The sequence below is a fragment of the Rhinolophus hipposideros genome (assembly GCF_964194185.1).
Source record: "Rhinolophus hipposideros genome assembly, chromosome: 2".
Lineage (NCBI taxonomy): Eukaryota > Metazoa > Chordata > Mammalia > Chiroptera > Rhinolophidae > Rhinolophus > Rhinolophus hipposideros.
In genome coordinates, this window is record NC_138048.1 from 39,890,547 (window position 1) to 39,917,649 (window position 27,103).

A 27,103-nucleotide genomic window follows, 5' to 3' on the forward strand; every position below is an offset into this window, starting at 1 on the left:
TCCCCATTAACCGCTCCTCCCATTCCATTTGCCTTGGGCTCCCACGGCTCCACCAGATTTGCTCTTGTTAAGATGACGGAAGACCGACCTAGGTGCTGCCCAACCCACGGGGTGCTTTTCAGTCCTCTTGTGATTAGACTCCTGAGAAGCGTTCAAGATGGGGCAACTCTTTTTCTTGGCACTTCCTGCCCCTCACCACCCCTTTGCCTCCCTGTACCAAACTCTCCTGGTTTTCCTTCTCTTCTCTTATCTCTCTGACTTTCCCATCTCAATTCCCTTTACTTGTTTCTCTGTCTCTATTGAACCAATTGTTAAGAGTATGCAACTCTGATCTGAACCCTCTTCTCTTGTATCCTTACATTCTTTTTTACCACTGGCTTCCAATAACCTGGATGTGCTGGTGACAGTCAGATGTGTGTCTTTAGCTCATGACCCCTTTCTGAACTTCTGACTCATATCCTGTGGCCTACCTGACATCTCCACTTAGATATTTCACAAGTATTGCCCACTGAATATCCTGTAGGTGAACTCTGATCTTATCCTCCCCCTTGCCTTATACACGTTCTGCCCCTTCATCCAATCCTATTCTTCCTCCAGTTTTCCCAGTCTAGAAAATAGCATCTCTGTCCACCCACGTGTCCAGACAGAAACCTGGAAGTAGATTCTGACACTTCTTTCTCCATCACTCCCACATCCAATCAATTATGAAAATATTTCTCAGTTACTTCAACTTTGCTGCATCTCCGTTAAAGCATTCTCTTCTGAGTCATCAAAATCTGTTCTTTATTCCATTTTCATTTGATTCCTATAAGTCCGTTCTTTTCACAGAAACTGGAGTGATTTTTAATAAAATATGAATTAGATCATATCATTCTGGTTTGTGTTCCGCTATATTTTATATAAATCTAAATTCCTTATCTGGCAAGTGCCTTTCTGTCACCACTCTCCCCACTCTTCACGCCATTCTCAACATGGCCTCCCCACCCTCACAAAATGTCCCTGCCAGATCCCTTGTTTGCCATGCCTGGAATTCCCTTCCCCATCCATATTCCATGCCTTATTGGTTCTCTTTCAGAGCTTAGGTTCAGTGTTAGTTTTCCAGAAAAGCCCTTTACGGTTCAGATTATGTTCTAGTTGTTGTTCTTTTAGTCCTTTTACAAATCACATTTTATAATTTACATTTGTTTTGGCTTGTTAGATACTCATTTCCCTCTCTAGCCTGTGAAACAGAGAAAAGAAATGTTATCCACTGTTTACCCAGCTCATAGTAGGTGCCAGAACACCACCCAATATTCCTTGGGAATATTGTCCTTGGATCTCTTGCTAACGATGGGTCTAGGTTGGTCCTTAACAGCAACACTGAGCCAAACACCTGCCCAAGAGCTACTTGAGGCCAAGTTTCGGGACAGCTGGGATGGTCGTCCAAGTGCACATGCCAGTGGGCTTGTAATCACACTGCCAGTCGAACCAGAGCGTAAGACAGAAGGAGGAAGTGGCCTTTGCCCTTTTGGATCTCATTTCCTTTTCCACACACCTGTTGCGGCTGTCAGATATAAACTGTGGAATGAGAAAACCAAAACCTGAAAAATATCCCTGTTGGGCAAGCTCCGATTCAGATGTCAATAGCACATCCTGTCAGCCTGACTCTAGTGTTTTGGAGGTAAGACCTGGAGACATAAGGAAGCAAGTTTAGTAACACGTCAGAGTTCAAATCCTGGTGTGAAATTATCAATGTCACTTCCTTGGCTCTCTAGACCAGTCTTTGGTGTTGTTTCCTTTAGCTGATTTGGGAACTGTCATTCTACTTGACATATTTAGTATGAATTAATATGTATTATAGATGATTATGTATTATATGTTAGCATATAAAATATAAACTATAGACATATTTATATATACATATAAAATGTGACAATGTATTCAATTTTATATTTATTGAACATTTTTGTAGCGGCATCGTGAGCTGACCTTTCACTGCCTTTATGGGTGGGCACCACTGTCAAGAGCACCAGTAAGCTTGTTTCCATGTGGCTCTGAGCTAAATACCACCTTCCTGTGGTGTTCTCCAACAGTGGACACATCACAGATAGAGTCTCTAGTAACATGGATAAACCCTGAACAAATATAAGTGTCTGACTCAAACATCAACCCAGAAAGGATGTTGATTTGATGAAGCAGTAAGCAAAGACGCCATCATGTTTTCGTGGGGCGAGTGAAAGGAGAGAGGGTTGTTAACCTCTGCTGTAGTAAACTGTTTTAGTTTGATGGGCTTGGTGACTGAGAGTGGGGAAGCCACAAGAACCATGTAGCTCAGTTGAGGCAATTGCTGAGAAGATATATGCATTTGTTTGTGTAGATTTTCCTCCTATCTTTGTCTATTTCTGAGTATATTAAGAATTCAAAACTAAAAATAGTTGTTCAATTTTCTCTGTTTTGGAATTATCTTAGCATCCAAAGATCAAAAGTCAGTTGTACTGAATTTAAGTAAAATGGTTAAGAAAAAGGCTCTGCTTCCGTAGTCTTGTTGAAGAATCTTTCCATCTACCCACATGATAATCATAAAGCTCAAACCAGCCTTTTGTTTAAGGATCTGTCCTCACACAGATAGATGAGGATACTTTTTTAGCCATCCTGAGCGAAACACAATTAAAGGTGTGAACTGAAACTAAATTCATCTACGCCATACAACATATTACTGCATAAAATCTTAAATTATTCGACTCATTTTTCTACATTAAGCATATATCATTGTATTTTAAATGGTTAAATTTTATTCCCCATTACTGTCTTGCCAAAGTACCTGTTACTTCCCTCCCCATTCTTCCTTCAGAGTCAGGGGAAGACTGAGAGCCAGCCCAGAATTCCTCAGCAAAGTGTTAATGCCTCTTGAGTGTAGAGCATTTGCCAAGTCACAGTCAGTGTTCAGAGGGACCCAGCCCTTCCCGTGCCTCTTACATTTCAAAGTTAACTCCCTGGTTAAAGGAAGTGGAAACATATTATGAGATATGGGGATTAAATCAACTGGATTCCAAATTAGGGTTATTTTTTCTTGTGGTTGTTTGATTACATAAATCTTTAGTGTTACGATTTTCCAACATTTTCTACACTAAACATCCATTAATTGTGTAATTAAATTGTCAAAGCCAAAGGGGAAAAAAAAAATCTTGAGAAAGCCATATAAGGATGTGTCTCCTTAGAGGCAGGCAGAGGATGGGTTCTCAACAATCACCATCTGTTGACACAGATCCATGGCTTCCCTCTGTAGTTCCAAAATCTAAAAAGTTTTGTAGAGAAAAAAAGTCCTTTTGTAAGGTTGGTACCAAAATTTAGTGGGTTGCAAAACCTGACTTGGATTAATATTCACAAACTTGGTGTGAATATTCCTAAGTAATGTGCTTAAGTACGGGGCACTGTCCCAGACCTCACTGGAAATGCCATGTGATGTAATCTGTCTGAACTGCATTACCTCTCTAAAATGCAGAATTTTCTGGAATCTGGAACACATTTGGCCTTACGAATTTCACATAAGTGATTTGTGGCCTAAAACAATTGCCTAATCTAGGAACCTAGGAGGATGCCCGCCTTGCAAACACCACAGCCTTTAGGAAATAGAGTGAAAGGGATTCTCAGGGTGTACCGAGAGGATTTTGGATGGCCCGCCCTTAAAAATGATGGCTTAGGGATGAATTTTAACACACCATTGTATCTATTCAAAACCTGACCCAGTGTTTCATGCTGCATGGCAGTATGTGCAACATAATATGTGCTGGATTCTGTGCTAAGCAGTTTGGAAGTTACAAAGATGGATCTTAATTTTTAAGAAAATCTTATCAAGCTAATAAGGTTGCCACATTTAGCTGTGTGTGTGTGTGTGTGTGTGTGTGTGTGTGTGTGTGTCTATGTCTGTGTTTCTGTGTGTGTACATGATGCTCAATTAAATTTGAATTTCAGATAAACAGAGTAATTTTTTGGTGTTATTATGTCTCGTGTATTATTTGGGAGAGATTTACATTAAAAGATAATTTGTTGTTCATCTGAAATTCAAATTTAACTGGGTATTCTCTACTTTATCTAGCAACCATACAAGCTAATAAAGTGAGCATTTTTTCAGGGTAACCTTGAACCATCTGTTTCACAAGTATTGCACGCTTAGATATGATAAAATGATTTTATCATTGCTATTCAAGAATTTTCTGTATAGTATTGGAATTCAAATAGAGTCAACAAGTTAAATTTCAGTTCCTTTCTTCAAGAATACAACGTAAGGGGCATTCCAGTTTCAGGTACCCCCTCTTGTAAGAGAGCTGTACTTTAGCTTTAATAAAATCTTTGCTCCTTTAAAAAAAAAAAGAATGCAACTTAAAAGAGAGGAAACTTATGTTACTGTCTTCTAACCATAGGTCTAGCAAAATAAGTGATCCTATAACAAATCTTGGATTATTACATTCATTCAAGATTATTTGCCACTCTTGTGTACAAATTAAAATTATTTGAGGTAAACTTATAACCACTCCTGACCATTTGTTTGTTAGAAGAGAATCATTTTGCTTCTGAATTTGAATTGCATCATTTCTCTCCAAATATATATTGCATATTGGAATCTCTCACAGTTCATTTTTCATTTAGTTTACTTGAGGCATTTAATCTGAATGTAAGAATTTGGGACGAAACAATTGGAATGATACTTGTAAGAGAAGCTTTTTATATTATGAAGTAAAGGTGCTAAGACCAAATGTTTTAAGAACAAGTTTTGGTGGATCCTGTATTAGAATCCTGTGTCTTCATTAGAAAAATCAAATCGTCGTTAACTGTCTTTGCTTCTCATATCATCCTGGGTGGCTAAGTCGGTGGTTCTCAACGTGGCTGCATACAAAAAAAGCTAGCAATTTTTAAAATGCTCGTGCCCTAGGCTTTCTGACCAGGTGAGACCTGAGTAATAGTGTATTTAAAAGCTCTTCCAAGTTTTTCTAATGTACAGTCCGGGCTAAGAACCACAAAGCTAAATAGCCTATATTTTATGAGGACAGTCATCAAGTTCCCTCTTTTCTCTACTTCTAGACCCCTTATAAATATTTATTGAGTGAGTGAATGAACTCACTATGGGAAGCAAATACACAACCGGTTTTATCCTATACTGATTTCTACTTTCATTTGCCCATGAATAATTTACCTTCAGCATATATACACTTTAGGAACATCACTCTTAAAGATACAAAATAGGCAGAACCTGGCAATGAATTTGTGATCTAACTGGATTTTGCCAGTACATCAAAGGAGGACAAGTCAACGCCAGAACAGTGCTGATGGAAGCAGCCATGTTTCTAGGGAAGTCTCATTCTGAATGTTCTTGGTTTTATAAATGTCCCCTTGTACACTTGTATTTCCCTGGAGCGTTCCAATTCCTTGAAATCTTATTTTTTTCAACAAAGTTAAATTTGTTAAAATATTAAAGCTTCATTTTAATCCATTTGTTTCCTGAAAATAGACTTATGAATCTTAAAAAAAAGTTATACTCTTTCCCAGTTTGGTGTTTGGAAAATATCATTGTGCCTATAGTAGTTAGAATAGGTGAAGTTACCAATTTAAATCTGGGGGAAGAGAGTAACACTCAAGTTTAATATTTTACATGTAAAAAGCAAGAAACCCTGAACCCAAGAGCACCATCTAATTGGTCCATCTATTTTCTAATACTTTCAGCTCTAATTAACTGCTTGCCCAGAGCTAATTTTCCTTTGAAAACTTCCTGGGTGATACATAGAAGAGAGAAATATTAATTTCTTTCTGGCTCAGAGTGGATCTACTTCTGACTCCTGCAGGAGTGATATCACCTCTCTGGTAGTCTGTGATTTATAGCCGGGCCCACCTGTCACTAGTCCTTCTTTCATCCTTCCCCTTTACTTCCTTTGCCCTAGCGTTGCCCCATTGAGCTTTTGCTCTGAGACCCAGGTAGTGGTCACAGCCTTACTGACAAACCACAGAGAAGCTGCAAAAGGTTCTGATGGTGCCTGCTTGCATAATTCTTCTAACCGCTCCCTTGTATGGAATTGCGAAACGTTTTGAGCACCTCAGAAGGAAGGCACTATGTAAACATAAGGTATTTTTTTATCAGTTGTTTATTGGTACTTATTATTGACCGTAAAAAAATTAGAGCATCAGAGGAATCATTTGATGATTTCTTCAGACCGAGACCTGGGGTTTAGGCCAGTGCCTTTTCATATTATCAAATGTTGTATCAGTGTTTTCTATCACATATAACTTTAAATTTTAGGGCTTTGAACATAATGGTATTTAATTAGAATGAATCGTTTTTTTTATTTGTTTAACTTTCTGTTTGGAACTAGAATTGCTGCAAAATATGGTGATATTGTATCTACGATAGAAATAGAGCTCTTCGGATAAAATTATTTTGCTGTGTAAACAGGGTAGTATTGGATCTGCACACACAGGAAATAACACATTTTCTTAGCCAAAAGACAACAGGTGTTCTGTATTGCTGGTTTTATTACGGGGAAAAAAATATGAATTCTGAAACTAAAGATTAAATCTAACCGGTACGATTAGTATATTCAGTTTTACTCTGAATTAGCACTTGAGAATCCTTTTTTCTGTGGACGATGTCATTGCTTTCTCCAATTCCTGCACAATAGATGTGCCCAGTGAGCCAACGTACCATTAAAGATGAAGACACCGTCTTTGCAGCCTGCTAAGCTTTAAGTTGTGGAATCATTTTTAGATTGATATATGAAACAGGATTCTCAGTATTATGACTTGTATATGTAATCATTTTGAGGGAAAAATGCATTTTTAAATCACAATATACATGTCTAAAATGCCTCTGAAATTTTCAAATTTAAGCCAAAAATGGAGACTCATGTGAATTGGTATAAGTAATGATATCATATCGATTTGGACTTAAACCATAATAGCTTTTATAAAGAATGTAAATATATGTTTACACAGGAAATCATGGCCATTTGGATGAAGAAGTTATAGTAAGTATACTTCTATAGGACTGTGTCAGAGCTTCAGCCTTTAAAAATATATGTGTAGAAGCTAATTTTATTTCTCCCAATTCACATAGAGTGAACGAAGGAAAGTAAGGTGGTAGCATTTTGCTTATTGAGGGTCAGACTGTGATAGTGCTTCATAAAGTGCTTTTCTTTAGGCTGAGAGTGTTACCCAGGGAGAGGATCAAATCTAAAATTGACTCCAAGGAGAGGATCAAATCTAACATTGACTTCAAGGGTTCAGAGTATTATACAAGTTGGAAAGACTGGCACTAAACAGATTGAAGTTTTGTTTTGTCTCTCAATTTACGAAGTGACATTGTAAGGCCATGTAATCACTGTATTACAGTTTTTGCCTATTATACACTGGAGAATGTCTAGGGTCACTTTGGAGTGTGCGACTGAGGAGGGGTTAGTGTTATCTTTTCCCTTCTCTTCTGTTCTTCTATTCTCTGACTCCTGAGTGATCTGCTCTTTTTTTCTTTTTCTTGTTTTTTGCTTTTTGCTTTTTTACAGTCTATGTTTCAATTAATTATTTTTTGTCAGTCACTGTAGAGAAGCCTTTATCTCCATAGTAAACATCACACTTTTGGTGTCTCTGAGCTGCCTGATTTACCTTCCTCTTGCTGTTTCATCAGTCTTGCATTTTTACTAGCTCTCTCTCGGCCTCTGAATTAGATGCTGTCTTTGCAATCAGATTTTCTAATTGCTTAAGCTCTGAAGTTTACCAAATAGCTAGAACTATTTCAGATGACTGGGGTGTCAACCAGACCACCTAGCCTGCCTCTGACCTGGGAACAAAATTTCAATAATTTCCAAAGCTTGCCTAACAAATGCTAGAGCAAATTGGGCTACCACAGTACTTGAGGTATATGCTTGCTTTTCTTTGTCTGGTTTTCTGCCCAAGTAACTCTGCAAGGCTATCTTATGAATTCAGTTAGTATTTCTTTTGTTCTTTGTTGACCATGGACCAACATTACCACTGTTTCCCCTGCTTTTGTAAGACGGTGGCAGGAAGGAAGAATGGGGGTCATTGACAATACCCAATGAAGTAGACTATGTTTTGAGAATACAGAAATGGGGTTCCTTGTCTTTACTTCCACTTATACGCCTTATCCTGGCCACTAACAAGATATGTTTCCACGTTTGTAGGATATCTAGAGTTTGTGTTTACTTGTTTGTGTTATCCTTGGGAAATGTTCACTAACGCCTGCTTAGGTGTGAAGGTAATTTCTATTCTTCTATTTTCTGATTTCTGAACTTCAGGAGAAGGTAAAGCTTGATGCTGAAAGGGAAAAACTAGAGAGGCTTCAGGAGCTTTACTCCGAGCAGAAGACCCAGCTGGACAATTGTCCTGAGTCCATGAGGGAACAGTTACAGCAACAACTGAAGAGGGTCAGTAGCAAACAGGAATGTGCCAGCTGTTTTATGGTTTTTTTGTTTTTCTCAATTAAGTTCCACTTTCCTCTGACGTCCTTCTTCACATACTATAAATTTGCATAAGTTCTGGTCATTAGATACTTTTTAAATAGAAATATGCATGCTGACATGTATAATTTCATGCTAATCAGTTAAAAATTCATTGTTAGAATCCTTTACCTAGTTTATAATTCAAAAACATTTCTGGAGTCATTCTTTGTAACCAAAGAGAGCAATTCCTGACATGTAACCATCACTAAGATTGTAACACTTAAATCAACTGACATCTCCTGGGGTCCCCTCCTCCCCCCATTCTCTGCTGCATCTGAGTACTATTTACCCTTCAATGTTTGTTTTCTTAGCTTGATTTTATACTCTTGTTCAAAAATTACCCCATTCTTTGATTTGCTCCCACCATCACTTTTCATTTTGTTTTTCTTTTTCTTTCTGCTGCTTAGTGACATTGAACTCATTTCTTTCTGCTTCTTATGACATTGAACTCATTAGCACAATCAAACACCCAGACCCAAGATGCAGGGCAGTACTAATGTCCTCAACATCTTCTCATATGAGCTGCATGGTTTTTAAAACCTTAGGGCAGCATAGACCTTCTATTTGAACTTGATCGGGTTATCCTCCCATCCTTGATGCTGGCAGTGTTTAACTTGGCCATCTTCTGAAAACAAGATTTCCTATGTGGATAGTTTCACAATCACTGGCAAGCCCACTTACCATTTTATAGACAACTGAGCTGTTTTCTCTAAACAATAGCCCAAATAAATTGTGACCCTGGGGAAGCAGTCGTTAAGAGTCTGGGACTTCTAAAGGAATCATGTAATAATGATCAGTCCTGAGTGACTCATAATTTACGATTCCATGTGAGTAGAAAAGAAGGCTAGTTTCATTCATGTCCGTATGTCTGTACCTTCTTGGCAATAGGAAAATTGAAAAACAAATCACTTAAGAAAGCCTACCCTTGAAAATATTCAAGATGACCTTTAATACAAAAATATTTGATGCCTTGAGTATCATTAAGTTATGAAAACTTAGTTAAGACTTTCTAATGTTATTGCAGAGGTTGAAAGCATCTTAAAAATGCCAAATGCACAGAGTTTAAACTGCAGCATAACAGTTTTAATATTTTTTTATTTCTTACAATGTTGGATCAAAGAAAGTTCCAGCCATGTTTTTTCCTCTTTACTCATTTTATCGTGTAAGCTAAATTTGCTGTAAGAAGATAAAACTTCTTGTCCAGCACTGTCACAGTTCTCTGGAAATCTTGTGGTAAAAATGATTAAGAAAGTTTATCATTTGTTTGTGTTTATGCCCATTCATAAAAGAGGTTGGGAAACTGATTTTTATATTTGTTTACTGTTTTAAACTTTCCTTATTACTAAAGTTTTACCCAGTTGTAATACTTTATTTTGAATCAGCAGCATAGTTATATATCTCGTTCTTCTTTTTCTCTAGTTATCCAATTATTATTTGGATTCTTTATAAACATTGAAGCAATTGTTATAAATATTTGTATTATAAAGAATACAAATGTTTATAACAATTGGTAGATTCTACTAATAACCTGGACTCAGGTTGATGTAAATAATTACTGCTTTCTCAATCTATAGGATATCTCTGTAGGATAACTTCTGTAGCAGAAATTTGTATATGTCCTAATGAGTTTGAGTAAAAAAGAGGAAAGGAAACGGTGCAGACAGCCTATCCCACTAATCGAAAGCAAAGACTCCTTCCTCTTCCTCCCCAAGCAGAGTGAAAATTCTTATCTTAAAACCCCTTTCCTTAGGAGAGATAACTGGCTTGTGGTAGCTTCTGTTTACCTGATATTAAAAGGTGTTACTAATTCTATTTTTCAGGAATGATGACCAGAGTAAGACCTCATCAGTCCTTTGGCTTAATCAGTAAAAAGTTTGCTAATTTCATGAGAAGTCCATTCATACTAAGAACACTTCAAAATACCAATTTATTATAAAGTTTTCCCCAGGGCATTTTAACTAGATTCAATAAAGTTGATTTTATTACAACAAACTTCATTAGAAGGCAAGTTATACAAAATAAAAAATAAATGAATAGGAGGAACATCATTTTCTTAAACTGTATGTTGTCTCAAATACTTAAGTTGAAATTGTAGAATGATTTTGTGCATACAACACTATGGATTTATGACTAGGTTCCTTACCTCTAAATCATTGCTTTAGAGTCAGAATACAGTTTTCATCTAATGTTGATTTCATGGTCTGCAGTTGTATGTAGTTTATATGAGCTCACCAATCCCGTTGTTCCCTGGGATACAAATAGTGTAGAAAAGAAAGCTGAAGTTAAATGTGTCTTTCATTTGCCGGGATAGGTTTCACTATTGTATGCAGCTGGCTAGGAAAGTTTTCTTGTGCTTTTGATATTTACTCTGCTGACCGGTTGATTTTAGTCTCTTGATTTTTTTTTTTTAATCTCGGTGATACAATTAGAACTTTTTTTCTCACTGATTCTACAATCAATTTATCATTTAATCTTGGACGAGTCCTTCAACCTCAATGGGCCTCAATATCCTCATATATAAAATGAGGATGTAGTACTAGATGTACCATTGTGCCATTGTCTTTTTCCAAATTCCAAAACTATGCAGTTAAAGGGATTGAATATAGTACATAAGATGGAGGAATGTTAACAAATCCCGCGCTCCATTTAAATTTGCTTTCAGACTTGGCCTTGAACTGTCATAGATTACTTGAATCTCTCTGGGCCATACCATTTCTATTCTCTTCTTTCTGTCGCTCACCTAGGCAAAGAAAACATAAAGATCTACATGTAAACTCTGCCAGCTAATTCTCAAAAAAGTTATTGGAAAGAAAAAAAGGATTTGCATTGAATTTTCTTTAGTGAGCTGTTTTAGTTCCTTTCACACCTGACCTTGAGTTTGTCAGCCAGTAGAGATTTGTAACGTTCTTTTAGTGAGTGAGGTTTAATTAAAATTTTCATTCAATTAGTCATACACTTGCCTTTGAGCTTTCTGTATATGTTATTCTGTACTCAATTAAATTTCTTGTGCACCCAAATTCATCCTATGAATTCTTATTCTTATCTAATACCTTTTAAAAGTCTTTTTTCCCCCTCCCAAGTTGTTTTTCTTTCACAGTGTAATTGTATACACACACATTTTAATGGTTAGATAACTTGATCAGATGATTACACCAGTGGAATCTGAGTGCTGAGTTTAGCTTTAGTTTTCAACTTTCCTTCCTAGTATACTATTATATCCATGCAGTGGTTTAAATATTTACTACAAATAAATCAGTGACTCTGTGACCTTCATGAAGTTGAAAGAGAATGTTGCATATTAACCAGATGTGGAGTGAGCTACGGACTAGATATGTAGTGAGCATATATAGTGAGCCATGTATCCACTTTGAATATAGATTATTTATAAACTGAAAAAAAGGGGGTTATTAAGTTTCTGTCTCAGTAACTTTTACATACTAACCAAGCTTAATAGAAAGACCTTAAAAATGAGTGTGTATGCCTGTATGAATAAATATATCAGCTAATGTATTATTTCCAAACTATAGGTATCTTGTTTCAAGACATACTACTTGAGTTGTTTAATTCTTTCAGTAGTGACTAGATTTGGTCTGAGTACATTAATTTCTTTAGAAGTTATAAGCATGAAATGTCTGATAAATTTGAAATGTCACCCAATAACTTGAAACCGAAACCAAAATTTTATTTGGCCAATTAAAATGTAAAGAAGTTTTAAATGATATATAAGTTTTTGAAATTGTTTTTCCTGTTCTTAAGCTTTAAGAACCCACTCTCTGTGTTGACATAATAACCTCGTTGCTATAGTGTTGTTGTAATTACATGGTTACGTGGTAGCTAATAGTTCTTCTATGAATCATCCCCAGAATAAAATTCATTCCATAAAATAAAAATACATTCCATTTAATTGAAAGACTTAATTTATCACTTGCATGAAAACCAGGAGGCGGGTGGGGTTAAATACTGATATAGATCTAATTTATCATGTGTTTATTTTTCCAACTTTTTCCAACTCTTATATGTTTTAATTAAAAAAAAATGCCCTGGTTCTTTTACCTATGTAGAGCTATGAGCCACATAGTCCAGTTGTCTCTTCCTTTCCTTTGTAAATTATACACCGGGGTGCCAAAAATATGTATACACACGACTTATATTCGTCTTTTGTTATTGGTATATGTTGAGTATTACAATTTTAATACAGTTTTTTCCTTTCTTAAAATGTGTATACATTTTTTGGCACCCTCTGTATTTTTAAAAATCTATACATACTGTAGATTTGTATGTGTAGGGGATGAGTATTTTAAGAAAAAGTAGATTGGAAAATAAGTTATACAACACGCACCTATTTCTGCACAGCTGCAGATTTATTCCTGTCTGCAGGCATCATATAGGTTGGAGAGTGCAGACCATCTGATTTTTATGATTTCTGATCTTTCTTAAACATCCTCAAGATTATCCACAGAATAGCGGTGCATAATCTTTTGAGTCACTCTTTGTGACTGATGAAAGCTGTGGTTCCATTCTTAAAAAGATTTGTAAACAATTGTCAGGGATTCACAGAAGCCCAGTTTAAGAATCCCAATCTCCAAATATTTTTTATTACGTCTCCCTTCAATTAAATTATTTGAACATACATGTCTATATATACGTTATATAGATCACAGATATACTTATGCATGCTCAAAAATATTTATTTGCTTTAAATAAAGTACATATATTACTCTATGTACATTAAGGAAAATTTATTGAGAAATTGTAAAAACAAAAAAGAAAGAAAAAACTACATGTAAATATAAATAAAGTCTAATATTTTCTCTTCACGTCACAGTGGATTGTGTTGTATGCCATTTGGGATACATATATCCCTCTTACAGGCCTCTGGTCTGTTATGTATGCCAACTTTTAAAATATTTTTTTATAGTCAACAACTTTGGAATCTTGAGTTTAATCTATATACTAAAGTCTCATTTTATGGAAATTTGTGGAAAACAGAAATTTTCTCAAGAAACTGTCACACATTGGTCCGTAGATAATATTTAGGTTGTTTCCTGAGTTTTTTTTATACTTCATGATCCATTTTCAAGCCTCCTTGCAGATTGAAAACACGAATTTCTATATCCACAGAGCAGTCTAAAGCCAATGGTGAAATAAATGTGTCCCTCCCCATACCACCAGTCCCTTTCAATTCCAATAAGTCTCTGCTTTATGGGAGAATTCCAAAAGAGAGGATTTTCATAGTTTAACTGTGGTCAGTGTTATGATTGGAAAGATATTTTGTACTGTTCGCTTTTCATAATTTTTCTTCACATTAAGAAGGTGGCAGCCATCCTGGTGTATCGTGTTTTCATTTCCTTTTCTCCAAAGGATGCTGACCTGTTGGATGTGGAGAGCAAACACTTTGAAGACCTCGAATTCCAGCAGCTTGAACATGAGAGCCGTCTGGATGAGGAAAAGGAGAACCTGACCCAACAGCTCCTGCGTGAAGTGGCTGAATATCAAAGGAATATTGTAACTAGAAAGGTACTTTTCCCAGGTGTCATTCAATGTAAAAAATCAAAACGTACTTCTCTATGTGGCAGTGATAGTCATTACCATAGCTGAAGCGTGTGTCTGTCTACCTATCTTGACATTACATCCGAATATCTCTGTGTGTTTAATCACATACACATTTGGCAGTTTGTGGAGCCTGCCATCTATGTGCCAAATAGTGCTCCAAACTAGATAAACTGAGACATATTACAGTCGTTGTTACTTAATGCTGTAGATGCATTTATGAATAATAGCCAATATTTTATTTTATGTGAAAACCAAGGCAGAGAATATTAGAAATTTAGGTATTTGTTTTAAATTACTTCCTTTTGCAATTATAGTAACTAGATGCAGAATAACTGCATGAACAAAGTCTGTTTGGGAATTTCCTCTGTGTCCATTACTCAATAGTTCCCAACGCTGCCTGATAGCTTGTCACTATTAGAAACAGCCCCAGAGCCCTGTGCAATGCTGTGCACAGGAGTCCTGACTTTACCCGACTCCTAGCACCCAGATGTCCAGACCAGAATTCAATTCTTGTTACAGAATTTAAAATCACACCACAGCATTCTGTATTAAACCCATAAAATTGAGAGAAGGGAGGAGGAGAAGGTGACTTCTTAAGCTCTCAATTTAAATTAAGAAGTCCCTTGTTTTTTTGCCATGAGTTGTCTCCCAAGATGATGTCAAAAATTCATTTATAGTCTAAAACAAAGTTCCCTGTTGACTTCTGAGTTCTTCAAATAGGTTTTAAATCACTTCAACTGTATTAGTCTTAGGTAAAGAAAAGCTGTGAGCTTGGCAGGTCAAAGAAACCGCCACAACACAGTCTCCGGGTAATAATCACTGCCAACCATCATTGAAAATACGGTCACTGTTATTCCAGCCACTTCTTTTCCCCTTCCCAGGACAGACTGGCAAAATTTTGAATGTCTAATGTGCATCTTTCGTGCTCATCTTTTTTTCCCTCCAGGAAAAAATTTCTGCATTGAAAAAGCAAGCCAATCACATTGTCCAGCAGGCTCAGAGAGAACAAGACCATTTTGTGAAAGAAAAGAATAATTTAATAATGATGCTGCAAAGAGTAAGTATTTCCTTTTCAGCACTGGTTGCAATAAAACACAGGTTTCAACTTAGGGGAAAGTTGCTTCCTTCAAAGCAAATGCCTTTTAATAGTGAATAGTGGATCGTGATTTCAGAAAGACTTTTTAACATACATTTTTATTGAATCCTCCACATTAATAAGCTATTGTTCTGGGAAGGACTGAACAAGGACTAACTGTAATTCAGAAAATAAGCAAGGATTTTTTTTTTCCATGCTTTTTCACAGTGTGAAAATTCAATATAAAAAATTTGAATGTTTTCTGATTTTCTTTCAAAAAAAATTTGAGTGTTTTCCAATTTTCTTTTTTCTTTTTTCTGATTCAAATGTTTTCTGATTTCTAAAATCAATGTTTTCTGATTTCTGATTTCATTGAATCAATGAAATTCAAATGTTTTCTGATTTCTGAAAAATTTGAATGTTTTCTGATTTTCTTTTTATGATTCAAAAAAATTTGAATGTTTTCTGATTTTCTTTCAAAAAAAATTTGAGTGTTTTCTGATTTTCTTTTTAAAAATTCAACTATGAAAAATTTGAATGTTTTCTGATTTTTTTTTCTTTTTCTTTTTAAAATTTTGAATGTTTTCTGATTTTCTTTTACTTTTCATCAAATAGGTAAAATATGTTCTGTTCTTTTTACAGCTGTCCACCATTTTGGCTCAGCTGCACTGGTGTTTTAAGCTCCAATTATTTGTGTGTGGATCTTCTTGGCAAATGACACATTAGGTTTAGTTGAGCTTAATTGGCTAGGTAGATACTCCCTCACGGGTGGCAAGATCCCCCTCATCAAATGGACTGTGTCTACGTCCCAGCACCTAACATGGCTACAGGGAAAGGGATTCCTTTGCCCAAACTGCAACCTGATTCCCTGATATGATCCCTAGTCTAATTTCAGTAATAAGGCACCAAAAGTTAACATTGATGAAGCTAGTCTCCTGACTGAGTCTTAGGTGCAGGCCACTCCCTAGCATTATGATACTTGGAATCACGATAATATGAGATGGACCCAGAATGATGTGTAGGAAAAACACAACATCCAGAATGATGCATTAAAGTATGAGTCTGAACCAGTCCCACCTAGAAGAAATAGAGCTGGAGTGAATATTCCTGTCTTAGCTATTTTGAGTTTGAGAAGAGAGAGGAAAATTGGTCTTTCACATGGAATTACGAGTTCACTTGAGGTGCCTTTTTATCCACCCCGAGCCCTGATAGCTCCCCTCCTCTTGCATCTTCAGCACCTAGAAATGTCTCAATGGAGCTGTCTTTTCCATCCCTATCTCCTGGTCTAGGGAATAACTCTACTCTAGTGCCATTAGTCTCCCCACCACCATTTACCCTTTGCACACAGTATTAAATTAAATAGTTTAACGTGCAGTATTTACATAGTTTCTGAAATTTTAGCAGAAAAAGGAAAAAGTCTCTTAGGGATAGATTTTTTAAAATAGGTAAGCACACACAGAAATACCATCTCCTTATCAAAAATATATAAAATATAACTCTTGTAAAAATTATGGTCCATGAGTATTAATATTTCTATTTTCCCAAATTATCTATAAATACATCTCAATCCTGATAAAAATCCCAATAGACATTTTGTAGAAATTGACAAGTTGATGGTAAAATTTACAGTTGATCCTCATTCTTTGCAGATTCTGTATTTGTGAATTTGCTTTCTCACTAAAATTTACTTGTAACAAGATGAATACTTGTCATGCAGTCATTCAGGGACATGCACAGAACGGTGAAAATTTTAAGTCACTTGACATGCATGTCCCCTGCTGATATTGAACAAGTCAACACTCTGCCTTTTTTCAGCTCTAATACTATATGGTGTCCGTTTTGTGGACTATTTAGTGCCATATTTTCACATTTTTGTTCTTTTTGTTGGTGATTTTGTTGTCTAAAATGGCTCCTGAGCAGAGTGCTAAGTACTGTCTGGTATTCTAAGCACAAGAAGGCTGTGAAGTATCTTACGGAGAAAATGCATGTGTTCAATTATAGTGCCATTGGCTCTGAGTTTAATGTTAATGTGAATCAACAATGTGTATTAAATAGGTATCTTTTAAACAGAAACACACATAAAACAAAGTTGTGTATTGATTAGTTGCTGAAAATATTGTGACAAGAGAAACCCAACCCTGTAATACCCCTAGGAACAATGGTTCAGTGTTCACTAATTCAGTGTGCATGACAATGTAATAGAACGTTAACTATGCAAATAATGGGAATTAACTATATAAGAAAATGCAAAGGACATAGTATAGTTGAGGGTAAAAATATAGCCAAAACAACTTTAAATAAGAGCAAAGTTGGAGGATTTATATTATATGTTTTCAAGTTTTACTATAAAGCTGTAGTGTTTCAGACTACTCGTGTGTGTGGTGCTAGCATACAAATAGACATATAGATCAATAGGAACAAACAGAATCCAGAAATAGACCCGTACATACACTGTCTATTGATTTTTGACAAAGCCTCTAAGACAACCCAGTAAGGAAAGGAAAGTCTTTCCAACAAATGGTGCTGGATCAACTAGGTAAACATGGAAAAAAGGAACCTCAACACCACCCATCCTCACATCATACACATTAATTAATTTGAGACAGATCATAGACCTAAACATAAAAATTGAAATGATTAAGTTTCCAGAAGAAATTGTAGAAGTGCTAATACATCTTCATAGCCTTGGGGTAAGCAAAGATGTCTTAAAGAGGAAATGGCAAAGGACTTGTAACCAGAATATATTAAAAATTCCTATAACTCGATAAGATATAAATATTTTTTTATAAAAAGGTGAAAGACTTGACTACAAACACTTCACAAAAGATATATGAAGAATCAATAAGTGACATGAAAAAAATGCTCAACATCATTAGTCATGAGGGAAATCCAAGGTTGACTAAACTTAATAGTCTTTGTGTTCCTTCAGGAAAAGGAAAATCTTTGTAATTTGGAAAAGAAATACTCCAGCCTCTCTGGAGGAAAAGGGTTTCCTGTCAACCCCAGTACTCTAAAAGAGGTAAGCTATGATTTTACATGCCCACTCATGTCACCTTAGAAATCAAGAGATGTAGCTCAGTTTTATATGATTAGCTGAACAGGAAAAACATTAACTTAAATGACTTAGGAAAGCACTCAGTGCTTTGATGGTTTTCTTCCCTTTCATTATTTATGCTTTGAGGATTTCAGGGTTTATCTTTGTGTCTAAAGCAAATGCAGAGTGTGTGTGTTGTGTGTATGTGTACTTCAACTGACAGTGACATTTTGGGATAACTTGGAGTTTCAAAAAATTTAGGATCCAGAACAAGGTTAGTCTTAAATTCTCTTCTTTCCTTCTTGCAGTTTTATTTCTCAATTCTTCCTCTTCCTTACTTTGCTTCTCTTTCTCCTGTCTGATAGAACATGAAAATGACCCTTAACATTTGAGAAAATAGTTTTGTTTCTTTTTTTTCTCTCTTTTTTTCTCCCAATGTTGTTGCTATTTCCCCCTAAATTGGAAAATCTTATATGCACTCTTTATCCCAATCGGGCATTTTTCCCCAGTTCACATCACCACTCTTTCCCAAGTGTCTTTTTATAGAGCTACACTGCTGCAATTGATAGACTATAAAAAGTATAACCCTGACTGAGAAAGAAAATATTTATTTTATACCAGGGGTGCCAAAAAAATGTATACACATTTTAAGACATGTTATCTATATATTACTTTTCGAAGTTGAATTGAATTACGGTAACAATGTGTAGTATGACAATCACTCAAAAGATGGCATTAATCAAATAAATGCTAGCATCACCATGCCACAGGCAGGACAGGCAAAGAAAATGGCAGAAGCACGGTTGTCATTTGAGGAGCGCAAGACCATTCTGTGGTATTTGAAATTCGAGAACATTGTGGAAGTACAACAATGGAGCTGTGAGTACGCAACAGAACCTCCAACACTCCTAACGGTTGCACGCATCCGTGATAAGTTTGAGACGCATGCTGCTGTGTGTAATGTGCACAAGGGAAGATCCGGGAGGCCTCGCACGGCAACAAGGCCTGTTGCTTCTTCTCTGGTGGGAACTGGTTGGAACAGTTCACACGCTCGCCACAGAAGTCTACCAAACATTGTTCGCCATAATCAGAAGTGTCTGGACGCCGATGGTAACCACTTTGAGCACTTCTTGTAATTGCAGAAGTCAAACATGACTTGTACTCATCTTTTGTTATCAGTATATATCGAGTATTACAATTTTAATACAGTTTTTTTTCCTTTCTTAAAATGTGTATACATTTTTTTGGCACCCTGTATTTTTCTTCAAAAAAATGAAAGAAATCTTGCATCTGCATAAAAATTTGCATTAAAAAAGCCCTTTATTTATATATTTTTAAGAAGACATTAGAGTTAGGAATTCCTACATAGAAAGTAGTGTGTGTGTGTGTGTGTGTGTGTGTGTGTAGGTATGTGAAGTAAATGATCATCTCATAATAGGTAGGCCTAATGTGTACCTCAGATGCATTTTGTTAAGTATTTCTGCAAAAGCTTTATTAGATCATTCAATTTCACAGTTTTCCTCTATTATTCAGAACATGGAACTGGCAGATTGAGTAAACAAAAGGTGGTTGTGTGAATGGAATGTAGTAGAAAGATAGTGGGGTGGTTAGGGGACAGATCTTCTGAGTCATGTTTAAAAAATACATGGTTTATTTTATCTGGACAGGAAGCCATTGAATAGTTTTAAGCTTGGAGATGACATTATTTGATGTTTATTTGTTAATGATCACTCTGGGCTGTGCTACTAGTAGATTGTAAGGAGTAGGAGGAAATGCTGGGAAACTAATATGGCAATAGTATAGGCTAGAGATGCTGGTGGCTTAGATTCAAGCAATGGCAGAGAGACAGAGAGAAGTAGTTGGAGACGGTATCCTGGAGACAATTTTTGTTGATAGACTGAATGTGGGGATGAAGTAAATTAAGGGTGGTATCAGGAATGATGCCACTATTCCAGTTTGAATAATGAGGTACTCATTCCTGAGATAGGGAAGACTGGGGAAAGAATAGATTTAAAAGGAAAGATAAGCAGTTTGACTCTGGACATACTGAGTTTGAAGGGCTTGTGTCATCCAAATGAATTAAATGGACTCCAAGGTCTCTATGTCTTAGTTGAAGAATAAAATCTTTCCTTTTCTATTGAGTTCTTTTTCTCTGCAGACTTCCTCGGGTCCAAAGACCATTTGAAAAAAATATAAAAAAATAAAATAAAATAAAAAAATAAAAAAGGCCATTTGGCTTTTTGGCTACTTTTGTATGTCTGCACTCTCATGTTTGTTGAGTAGTTATGTGTGTTTTTCATTGGACCAAGTCGGCTTGACTCCCAACTTGACTCACAAGATGGTTTGATTTTCTCTGTCTCTGTCTCTGTCTGTCTGTCTGTCTGTCTCTCTCTCTCTCTCTCTCTCTCATTCTCCATATTTTTAAGGAGTGATTAATTTATATCTAACTCTTAAACACTTTTGACAAATAGGATACATTATTGAAGCAATTCATTAGGTTATATGGTCTATGACTCGTATAAGGAATCACACCTTGGTTTTGAAACATTTTGCTATCAACTGAGCAAAAGAATAACTCAAAGTTGTTACTATTAATTCTGATTCATTATCAACGATAAACTGAAACAAAGTCAACTTCTTGTCTTCAATTTAACCTTAGAAAACTTTGCATAGTATCCATTGCCCTTATCTGAAGTGCAAGAGTATATTCAGCAGTATTTTGATACCTTCAATTTATAGTCAAGTCCACTTTCTCTACTTTGCCTGATTGTAAGATCTCAGTAAAAACCTTGCTTTCCAGCCTGGAATTTTTGCTTCACTGGCATGTCCTAAAGCCATTTTTTGAAGGGATTGATAGGCTAAGAAGAACCCAAGTGTTAAATTTAACACTATTTTACTTTTAAAAGAGAGATATTATTTTATACTCTTTATTCTTTTTTCATGCTGTTTTATTGATGTGATGAAAATCATGATTGATCTGTACAGTTATTTTCCATTAAAATTTACAGGTGCCTTTTCCTCAAATATAAATTCAGAAGTTTTGAACATCATAGATTTTGATTCATGGGTATTTTCTATAAATGGAAGCCAAAACTGAATCATTGAATTTAAAGGAACTGAATTTCTCTGTCCTGGAGATAGAGTTGGGAGTTGAGAAGCTGCCTGGAATTGAAACACCATCAAGTTGCAGCTCCACCTTAGGTTGTGCGAGTGTGTGTGTGTGTGTGTGTGTGTGTGTGTGCGCGCGCGCGCGTCCATATGTCTTGCTGCATAATCACTCATGAGAAGACAGTGTCCTTTTTATTCTTATTTAGTTGAAATGCCTGAAAGTTGTATTCCATTACAAATAAATTACTGTTTTATAAATGTCTTAGAGCAAAAACCAATACCCTCAGCCCACTTTTACTCACACTTCAATTTGTCAGGAAACAAAAGAAGAGGGAAAAATATAAAAATAAAGATTTGCGGAAAAGGCTCTTGAGTTAGAGTGAGTGATTACATTGTCAATTTCATATCTCAGATTTTGTGTGTGTGATTATTTTAAATGTTGTGTAGTGACAACCTCATTCAATCAGCAGAATGAATGCTGATACCTCTGGGTATTTTAAAATCGGAGATGTTGGGTTATTTATAATATAGTCATCTTGATTTCACCAGAAAAAAAATTGTTTTTAATGTTTGAAATATCATTGTTCAAGATTAAGCACTGTAAATCCATTTTGATTGCTGGCGATTCCCTAATGAAACATTTGATAATACCACAGATATCTGGCTGTGCCGCTCTTAAGCTAATTCCATTGTATTGGAGCATTAATACTCTCGCATGCCTCAGCTTTTGCTTTCTTTGTGTTTAATTTCTGAATTCCTCCTTTTAGGGCTATATCAGTGTAAATGAAATTAATGAGCCATGTGGCAATGCCACGAACCTATCCCCTTCCACTCAGTTCCCTGCTGATGCTGATGCTGTTGCCACTGGGCCTACCACGGCTGTGCTGGCGAGCCAGCCGCAAAATAAAGAGGTGTGTTGGCATGACGTTTCATTCATTCACTGCTTTCCTCATGTCCAGAATTAACCCATGGTTAACTGAAATTGAGGGCATGTGTGACAAATGTATGTCTGGTTGGCCAGAGGGCAAAGTGAGACTGAGTTTGAAAAACATACCACTTTAGGGGAACTGCTCTACTAACGACAACACTAGAAATCATGAAATGCATGGTACAGAGTGGACTACCAGGAAAAGTTAGTGAAAAAAACAAAAACAAAACAAAAAACCTCTGTATCTAAGCACTCTGACCTGATCTAATTTTCTTAGAAGCTAAAAGTCTCTAAAATTGTTGGTTTGAATCACCTTTCCAGTTTGATTTGGTTTTCTACTATGTTTTGCAGTATGGATTTTTATGCCTTTTTAAAAAACATCTGGAAAGGGGCAAGTAGTAGTAAGTGAAAATGCCTTCTCCTGATCCAAGTTGCCTGCAGGATGGGGTTTTAACAAGAGGCTAAATGGAAAGATACTGCCCATCATCTGTGACTTCTTGATTAAAATAGAAAAAGAGAATGATCAGATAATTGATTGCATTTCTTTGCCTTATTCTTTCATTTCTTATGGACACATGTATACCTTTTCTTTCTCCTATAAAGCAAAGATCACCTGTATGTTCTGGATTTGTGTTTCCTTCCACCCTTTCTCCTCATCCTATCACTCAACCTCCATCAGCCCCTTGGCCTGAAGTCATGGCTTCATCTGTCGATCCTTTCCCTTTAAATGACACACCTCCTCCACTACCAGCTAAGAAACACAGAAGGCAGCAGCAGCAGGAGCAACAGGTAATTAGGAACTGGTGTGCAGAGTTTGGGAATTTGATCTTGACAACAAAGTTACTTACTTATGTGGAATCTCTTCTTCAACTTTTCCAAAGATCTTTTTTAGAATGACAAAGTGCATACTCCTTTGCTTTTATTTATTTTTTTTAAAGGACATTTACTATGTTCTGAGGGTGTTGGGAGTGTTATAAAGATTGAGACCTTGATTGTCTTCTTCCTTTTGATATGTTTGTGTTAGTTTCACTTCCTCATACTTCAGTTCCCATTCAACCAAAATATTGCAACTTATCTCAGGTATTTTTCAAAATAATTATTTCCATACAATCCATGGTCTAAAAAATTGCTGTAACAACACAAATTTTTTATGCATTATTGACACCATAATAATAATAGACACCTTGCTATGTGTCAAACTTTGTTAAATATTTTGCAAATAAATATTTTATTTCTTCCTTCTAACAGTCCCATGAAATAAGAATTAACTCCTTATTGACATTTAGAGAACTGAGGCTCAATGTAGGTAAATAGCTTGTCCAAGGTCACCCCACAAGTATTGCATTTGGTTCGTAGAACAGTTTTTATTGATGAGATTTTTAACTAAATGGTTTATTATTCTTAATGCTTCTTTTCTTTTACTACATTCAGTACATATTTATGCTTGGGTATTCAAAAAAAATCTGTTCTGACTCCTTTCAACTGTAATCAAATTGCTATATGAATTTGGCCTCAGGAGGTCCTAAGGAGTCATTGTCACTAGCTCTCCAAAGCAGGTGAACCCGACTGTGCTTGCTCAGCCCTTACATTTCTTGAAGGTGCCTTTACAATCTATTACCTTTGGTTAAAGGACTATATCTACCCCCTACTTCAGGTTAATAAATATTAGCTAGTATAAGTAGATAATTATTAAGTTAAAATGCAGATATTTTTCATGATTGAATGTGTGAAGATTGATAATCAATTTGGTAACTCACATTTGCATTAATTTTTACATATTTCAACAGCTTGAGCTTAGTATAAAAATGACCAGACCAAAAGAACCTTTAATTAGGAAATAACTTTACTATTGAAGACATTGTTTTGAGAGGCCAAGAAAATTTTGGATAAATTTCGAGTTGGCAAAATTTTGCCTTAGGAATCTGAAAAATAAAAAGAAGAAATAGTCAACAGGAAGATTTTTTAAATATAGGGGCCTCTTGGCCAAGCTCTTTTTTAAATAAAAGAGTAACCTAGAAGGATGCCTTATATGGAAACGTGGATTTGGAGTGTGTTCATGTGATTGAAATATTATTTCAACTTTAAAACAACTTCCCCGTTTACTTGCTCTTTCTCTTCATCTTCTTCCTTCTCCCTCCCTTTTCTTGTTCTCCTCACATTGGGATCTCCCCACACAGAACTGTCCAGATAGACAAGGGGAGAAACCGCTCACTTGCTTTGTCCATTGGCTGTTCCGCCATCCACATGGCGACCATCATAATAATTTGTAAGTTGTCCTGAGGCCCCAAGGCATCAGGCACTAACTACGAGAGTGAAAGGTGGATTATTTATTTATTTATTTATTTATTTGGTTTCTAGATTCAGTTAGTTCTTCTACTGTCGATGTATCTCACCAGATGCTAGCCGAAGTCTGTTAGTGAACACGAGTATAAGTTGAATTACTTTTAATTATGTTAAAATTCCCAAACTTTTTTGTAAATGCATACTTCTTCAATTCTTCAGTGACCTGTTTCACTTAGTCAAGTTTTGCTGTTCTGCTTTACATTTGCATTTAAAGCACTTTAGAAGTCTGGAAGAAAGGAAAAAACAGCATAAAGAAGGCCTCTATCTGAGTGACACTTTGCCTCGAAAGAAAACCACACCTTCCATATCCCCACATTTCAGCAGTGCTACTATGGGGAGAAGCACCGCCCCAAAGGTAGGAATGGGAAAACCACGGGCTTCACATTCAGGGAAGTCTTCTTGTCCTTATGTTGGCTGATGGTCAAAGGTCCTTAAAGAAAATGCTAAATAATAAATGATTAAGTTTGCTTGTTGGGCAGACATTATAAGTAAATTGCATTTTCTGTCTCATTCAGAGGACATTTGGAATTGTGCTTTCTGGGACCAAAGAATAAGGATATTTTCTGCTACCACCACATAAGTGGTAGGTGGCATTCAATTATGTGACAGACACCCATGGCTGCATCCCAGATCTGGAAACTCGAGAATATAAGCTCTGGATTCCAGGAATAATAGCAACAAATATTTGAGTCCTTTCTGAGTCTGACAGTGGGCTAAGTGCTTTATGTGGATTGTCTCGTTTTGAAATCCATCAACACTACTCAGTAATTATTATATCCATTGTACATATAGATAAACAGAGGTATAAAGAAGCTAAGTGACTAGCCCAAGTGTCCTCAGCTGATCAGCAGTGAAGTTGGAATATGAACACACGTGATCCGATGCCTAAATCCATATTCATGTTCTGCCAACATGCCTGAGGGGTTGTTGTAGGAAGAGGAGGAGAGGCAAGTGAGGAGGTTCTGAGTAGGACAGACATTTGGGCCCTTCCTTTGCCCTTAGAGTAACTTTGTTTTAATCTATTATATAAACTGGTGTTGCAAGTATATCTTACATAAAAGATTTTGCTATTAAAGAGAGTGCTAAAACCACCATGGTAGTTCATAGGTTTCTCCAGTGACCAGCCTAGACAACTGGGGTAGATGGAAATTGGCATACTTGTGACCCGGTCTCCTCTTTTCTGGTGCATGATGTGCATGTGTTCTTGCCCCTCATCTGCCTCTGCTCCTTGTGCATGAAGACCCTTGAGTTGTTCTCTAAGGTGGTTTTTGACAGTGTTTTCCCCATTTTTTGGAACTGATGCCACTGGAGGAATTGCTGTGATGGGGAGACTTCCATAGAGCTCCTTGGGAGGAATGGCGACTGGCTTTTACCATTGAGAATCCATAAAAGGGACAAAAGACCTACTTCCCTGCCCTCCGCTCTTAGATGGTCATGTCCTTAAGAACTCTTTGGCCTGCCGTTTGCCAGAAGTATTTCCTCCTCGTTCTCACAGGCTCATCTGCCCCTGGGACAGAGCAACAGCTGTGGCAGCGTGCTCCCTCACTCGCTGGCAACCATGACCAAAGACTCAGAATCTCGAAGGATGCTCAGAGGTATGTCCCTTTTTAATCAAATGTCATGTCTTTTGTTAAGCAGTTCCTCAGAGAGAGGGAGGGAGAGCAAGGTTGAGAATCATTAGAAAGGAGATCAAGCAGTGTTCTCAGTTTTACTCTTAATGTGTCCCCTTTAAGGAGGGAATGTGTGTATATATATATATATATATATATATCTCCTTATTGTTATACCAAGGTAACTTTTCCTACATATGTATATGGCTAGTATGTTTTAAACATTGTACTTCATGAATTCAGTAGAATTCTCAAACGAGAAAAGGCTTATGAACTTTTCCATTTGATAGGTAGAATGAAAAGAGAGAAGGCTGAGATTCAGAGATTACCAGAGTACTTAACTAAGTCACTCACCTAGCTTGTGGCTGAGCCACTGCATTGAACCATGTGCCAAAGACTCATTGAGCTGACACAGTAAATAGAGCACTAGTGGCCCAGAATTTTCGTAGGCCTTTTATTGTGGTTTGAGCTTTTATTCTATGTGGTTGTTAGGTTTCAGGTAGACTTTGATTCTCAGTATGTTTTTATTTCTTTGTAAAAATGCATTGATAATGGGGCTGTCAAATAGCCTTTGTGGGGCTAGAAGAAATTACTATACTGCAGTTCCAGGAGTGAGCTTCTCATTGAGAAGATTAGATTTAGTATGTTAACACAGTCATTTAGGTCAACAACTTATTGGCCCTCACTTTTTAGCAGTCCTGGTGTTAGAGACCAAGCATGCAAATGGCTGACATGATCCTTGCCCTTGAAATGCTTATAGTCTAGTGAGGGAGAAAGACACACAAAAGATGATTTCAATAAAAGGTGGTAAATTCAGTAATGGAGATATGCCAAAATGTAAATGTGGATGCTGGTGGACTGGTGGGCATTTGGCCCTTAAATGCATTCATGCATTAGTGGGACTGAGACCCTTTCCTCCAAGCAGAGGGGGATTCGATTCTGCCTGCTCAGCCTCTCTACCAATGATATCAGGGG

General features: G+C 36.5%; 1 protein-coding gene across 13 annotated transcripts in view; it reads left to right on the plus strand.

Moving 5' to 3' along the window:
- The window catches only part of PHLDB2 (pleckstrin homology like domain family B member 2), a 241,156-nt gene that overhangs the window by 188,753 nt on the left and 25,300 nt on the right, over positions 1-27,103 (plus strand). For 2 of the 13 annotated variants that reach the window (XM_081065311.1, XM_081065316.1), the window contains 8 exons: positions 8,274-8,402; positions 13,839-13,994; positions 14,977-15,087; positions 18,035-18,124; positions 22,015-22,158; positions 22,779-22,964; positions 24,733-24,873; positions 26,014-26,113. In XM_081065311.1, coding sequence (XP_080921437.1) covers positions 8,274-8,402; positions 13,839-13,994; positions 14,977-15,087; positions 18,035-18,124; positions 22,015-22,158; positions 22,779-22,964; positions 24,733-24,873; positions 26,014-26,113 — 1,057 coding nt within the window. The remainder of the gene's footprint in view (positions 1-8,273; positions 8,403-13,838; positions 13,995-14,976; positions 15,088-18,034; positions 18,125-22,014; positions 22,159-22,778; positions 22,965-24,732; positions 24,874-26,013; positions 26,114-27,103) is intronic. The other 11 variants (XM_081065317.1, XM_081065319.1, XM_081065322.1 and 8 more) reach the window with 7 other exon arrangements.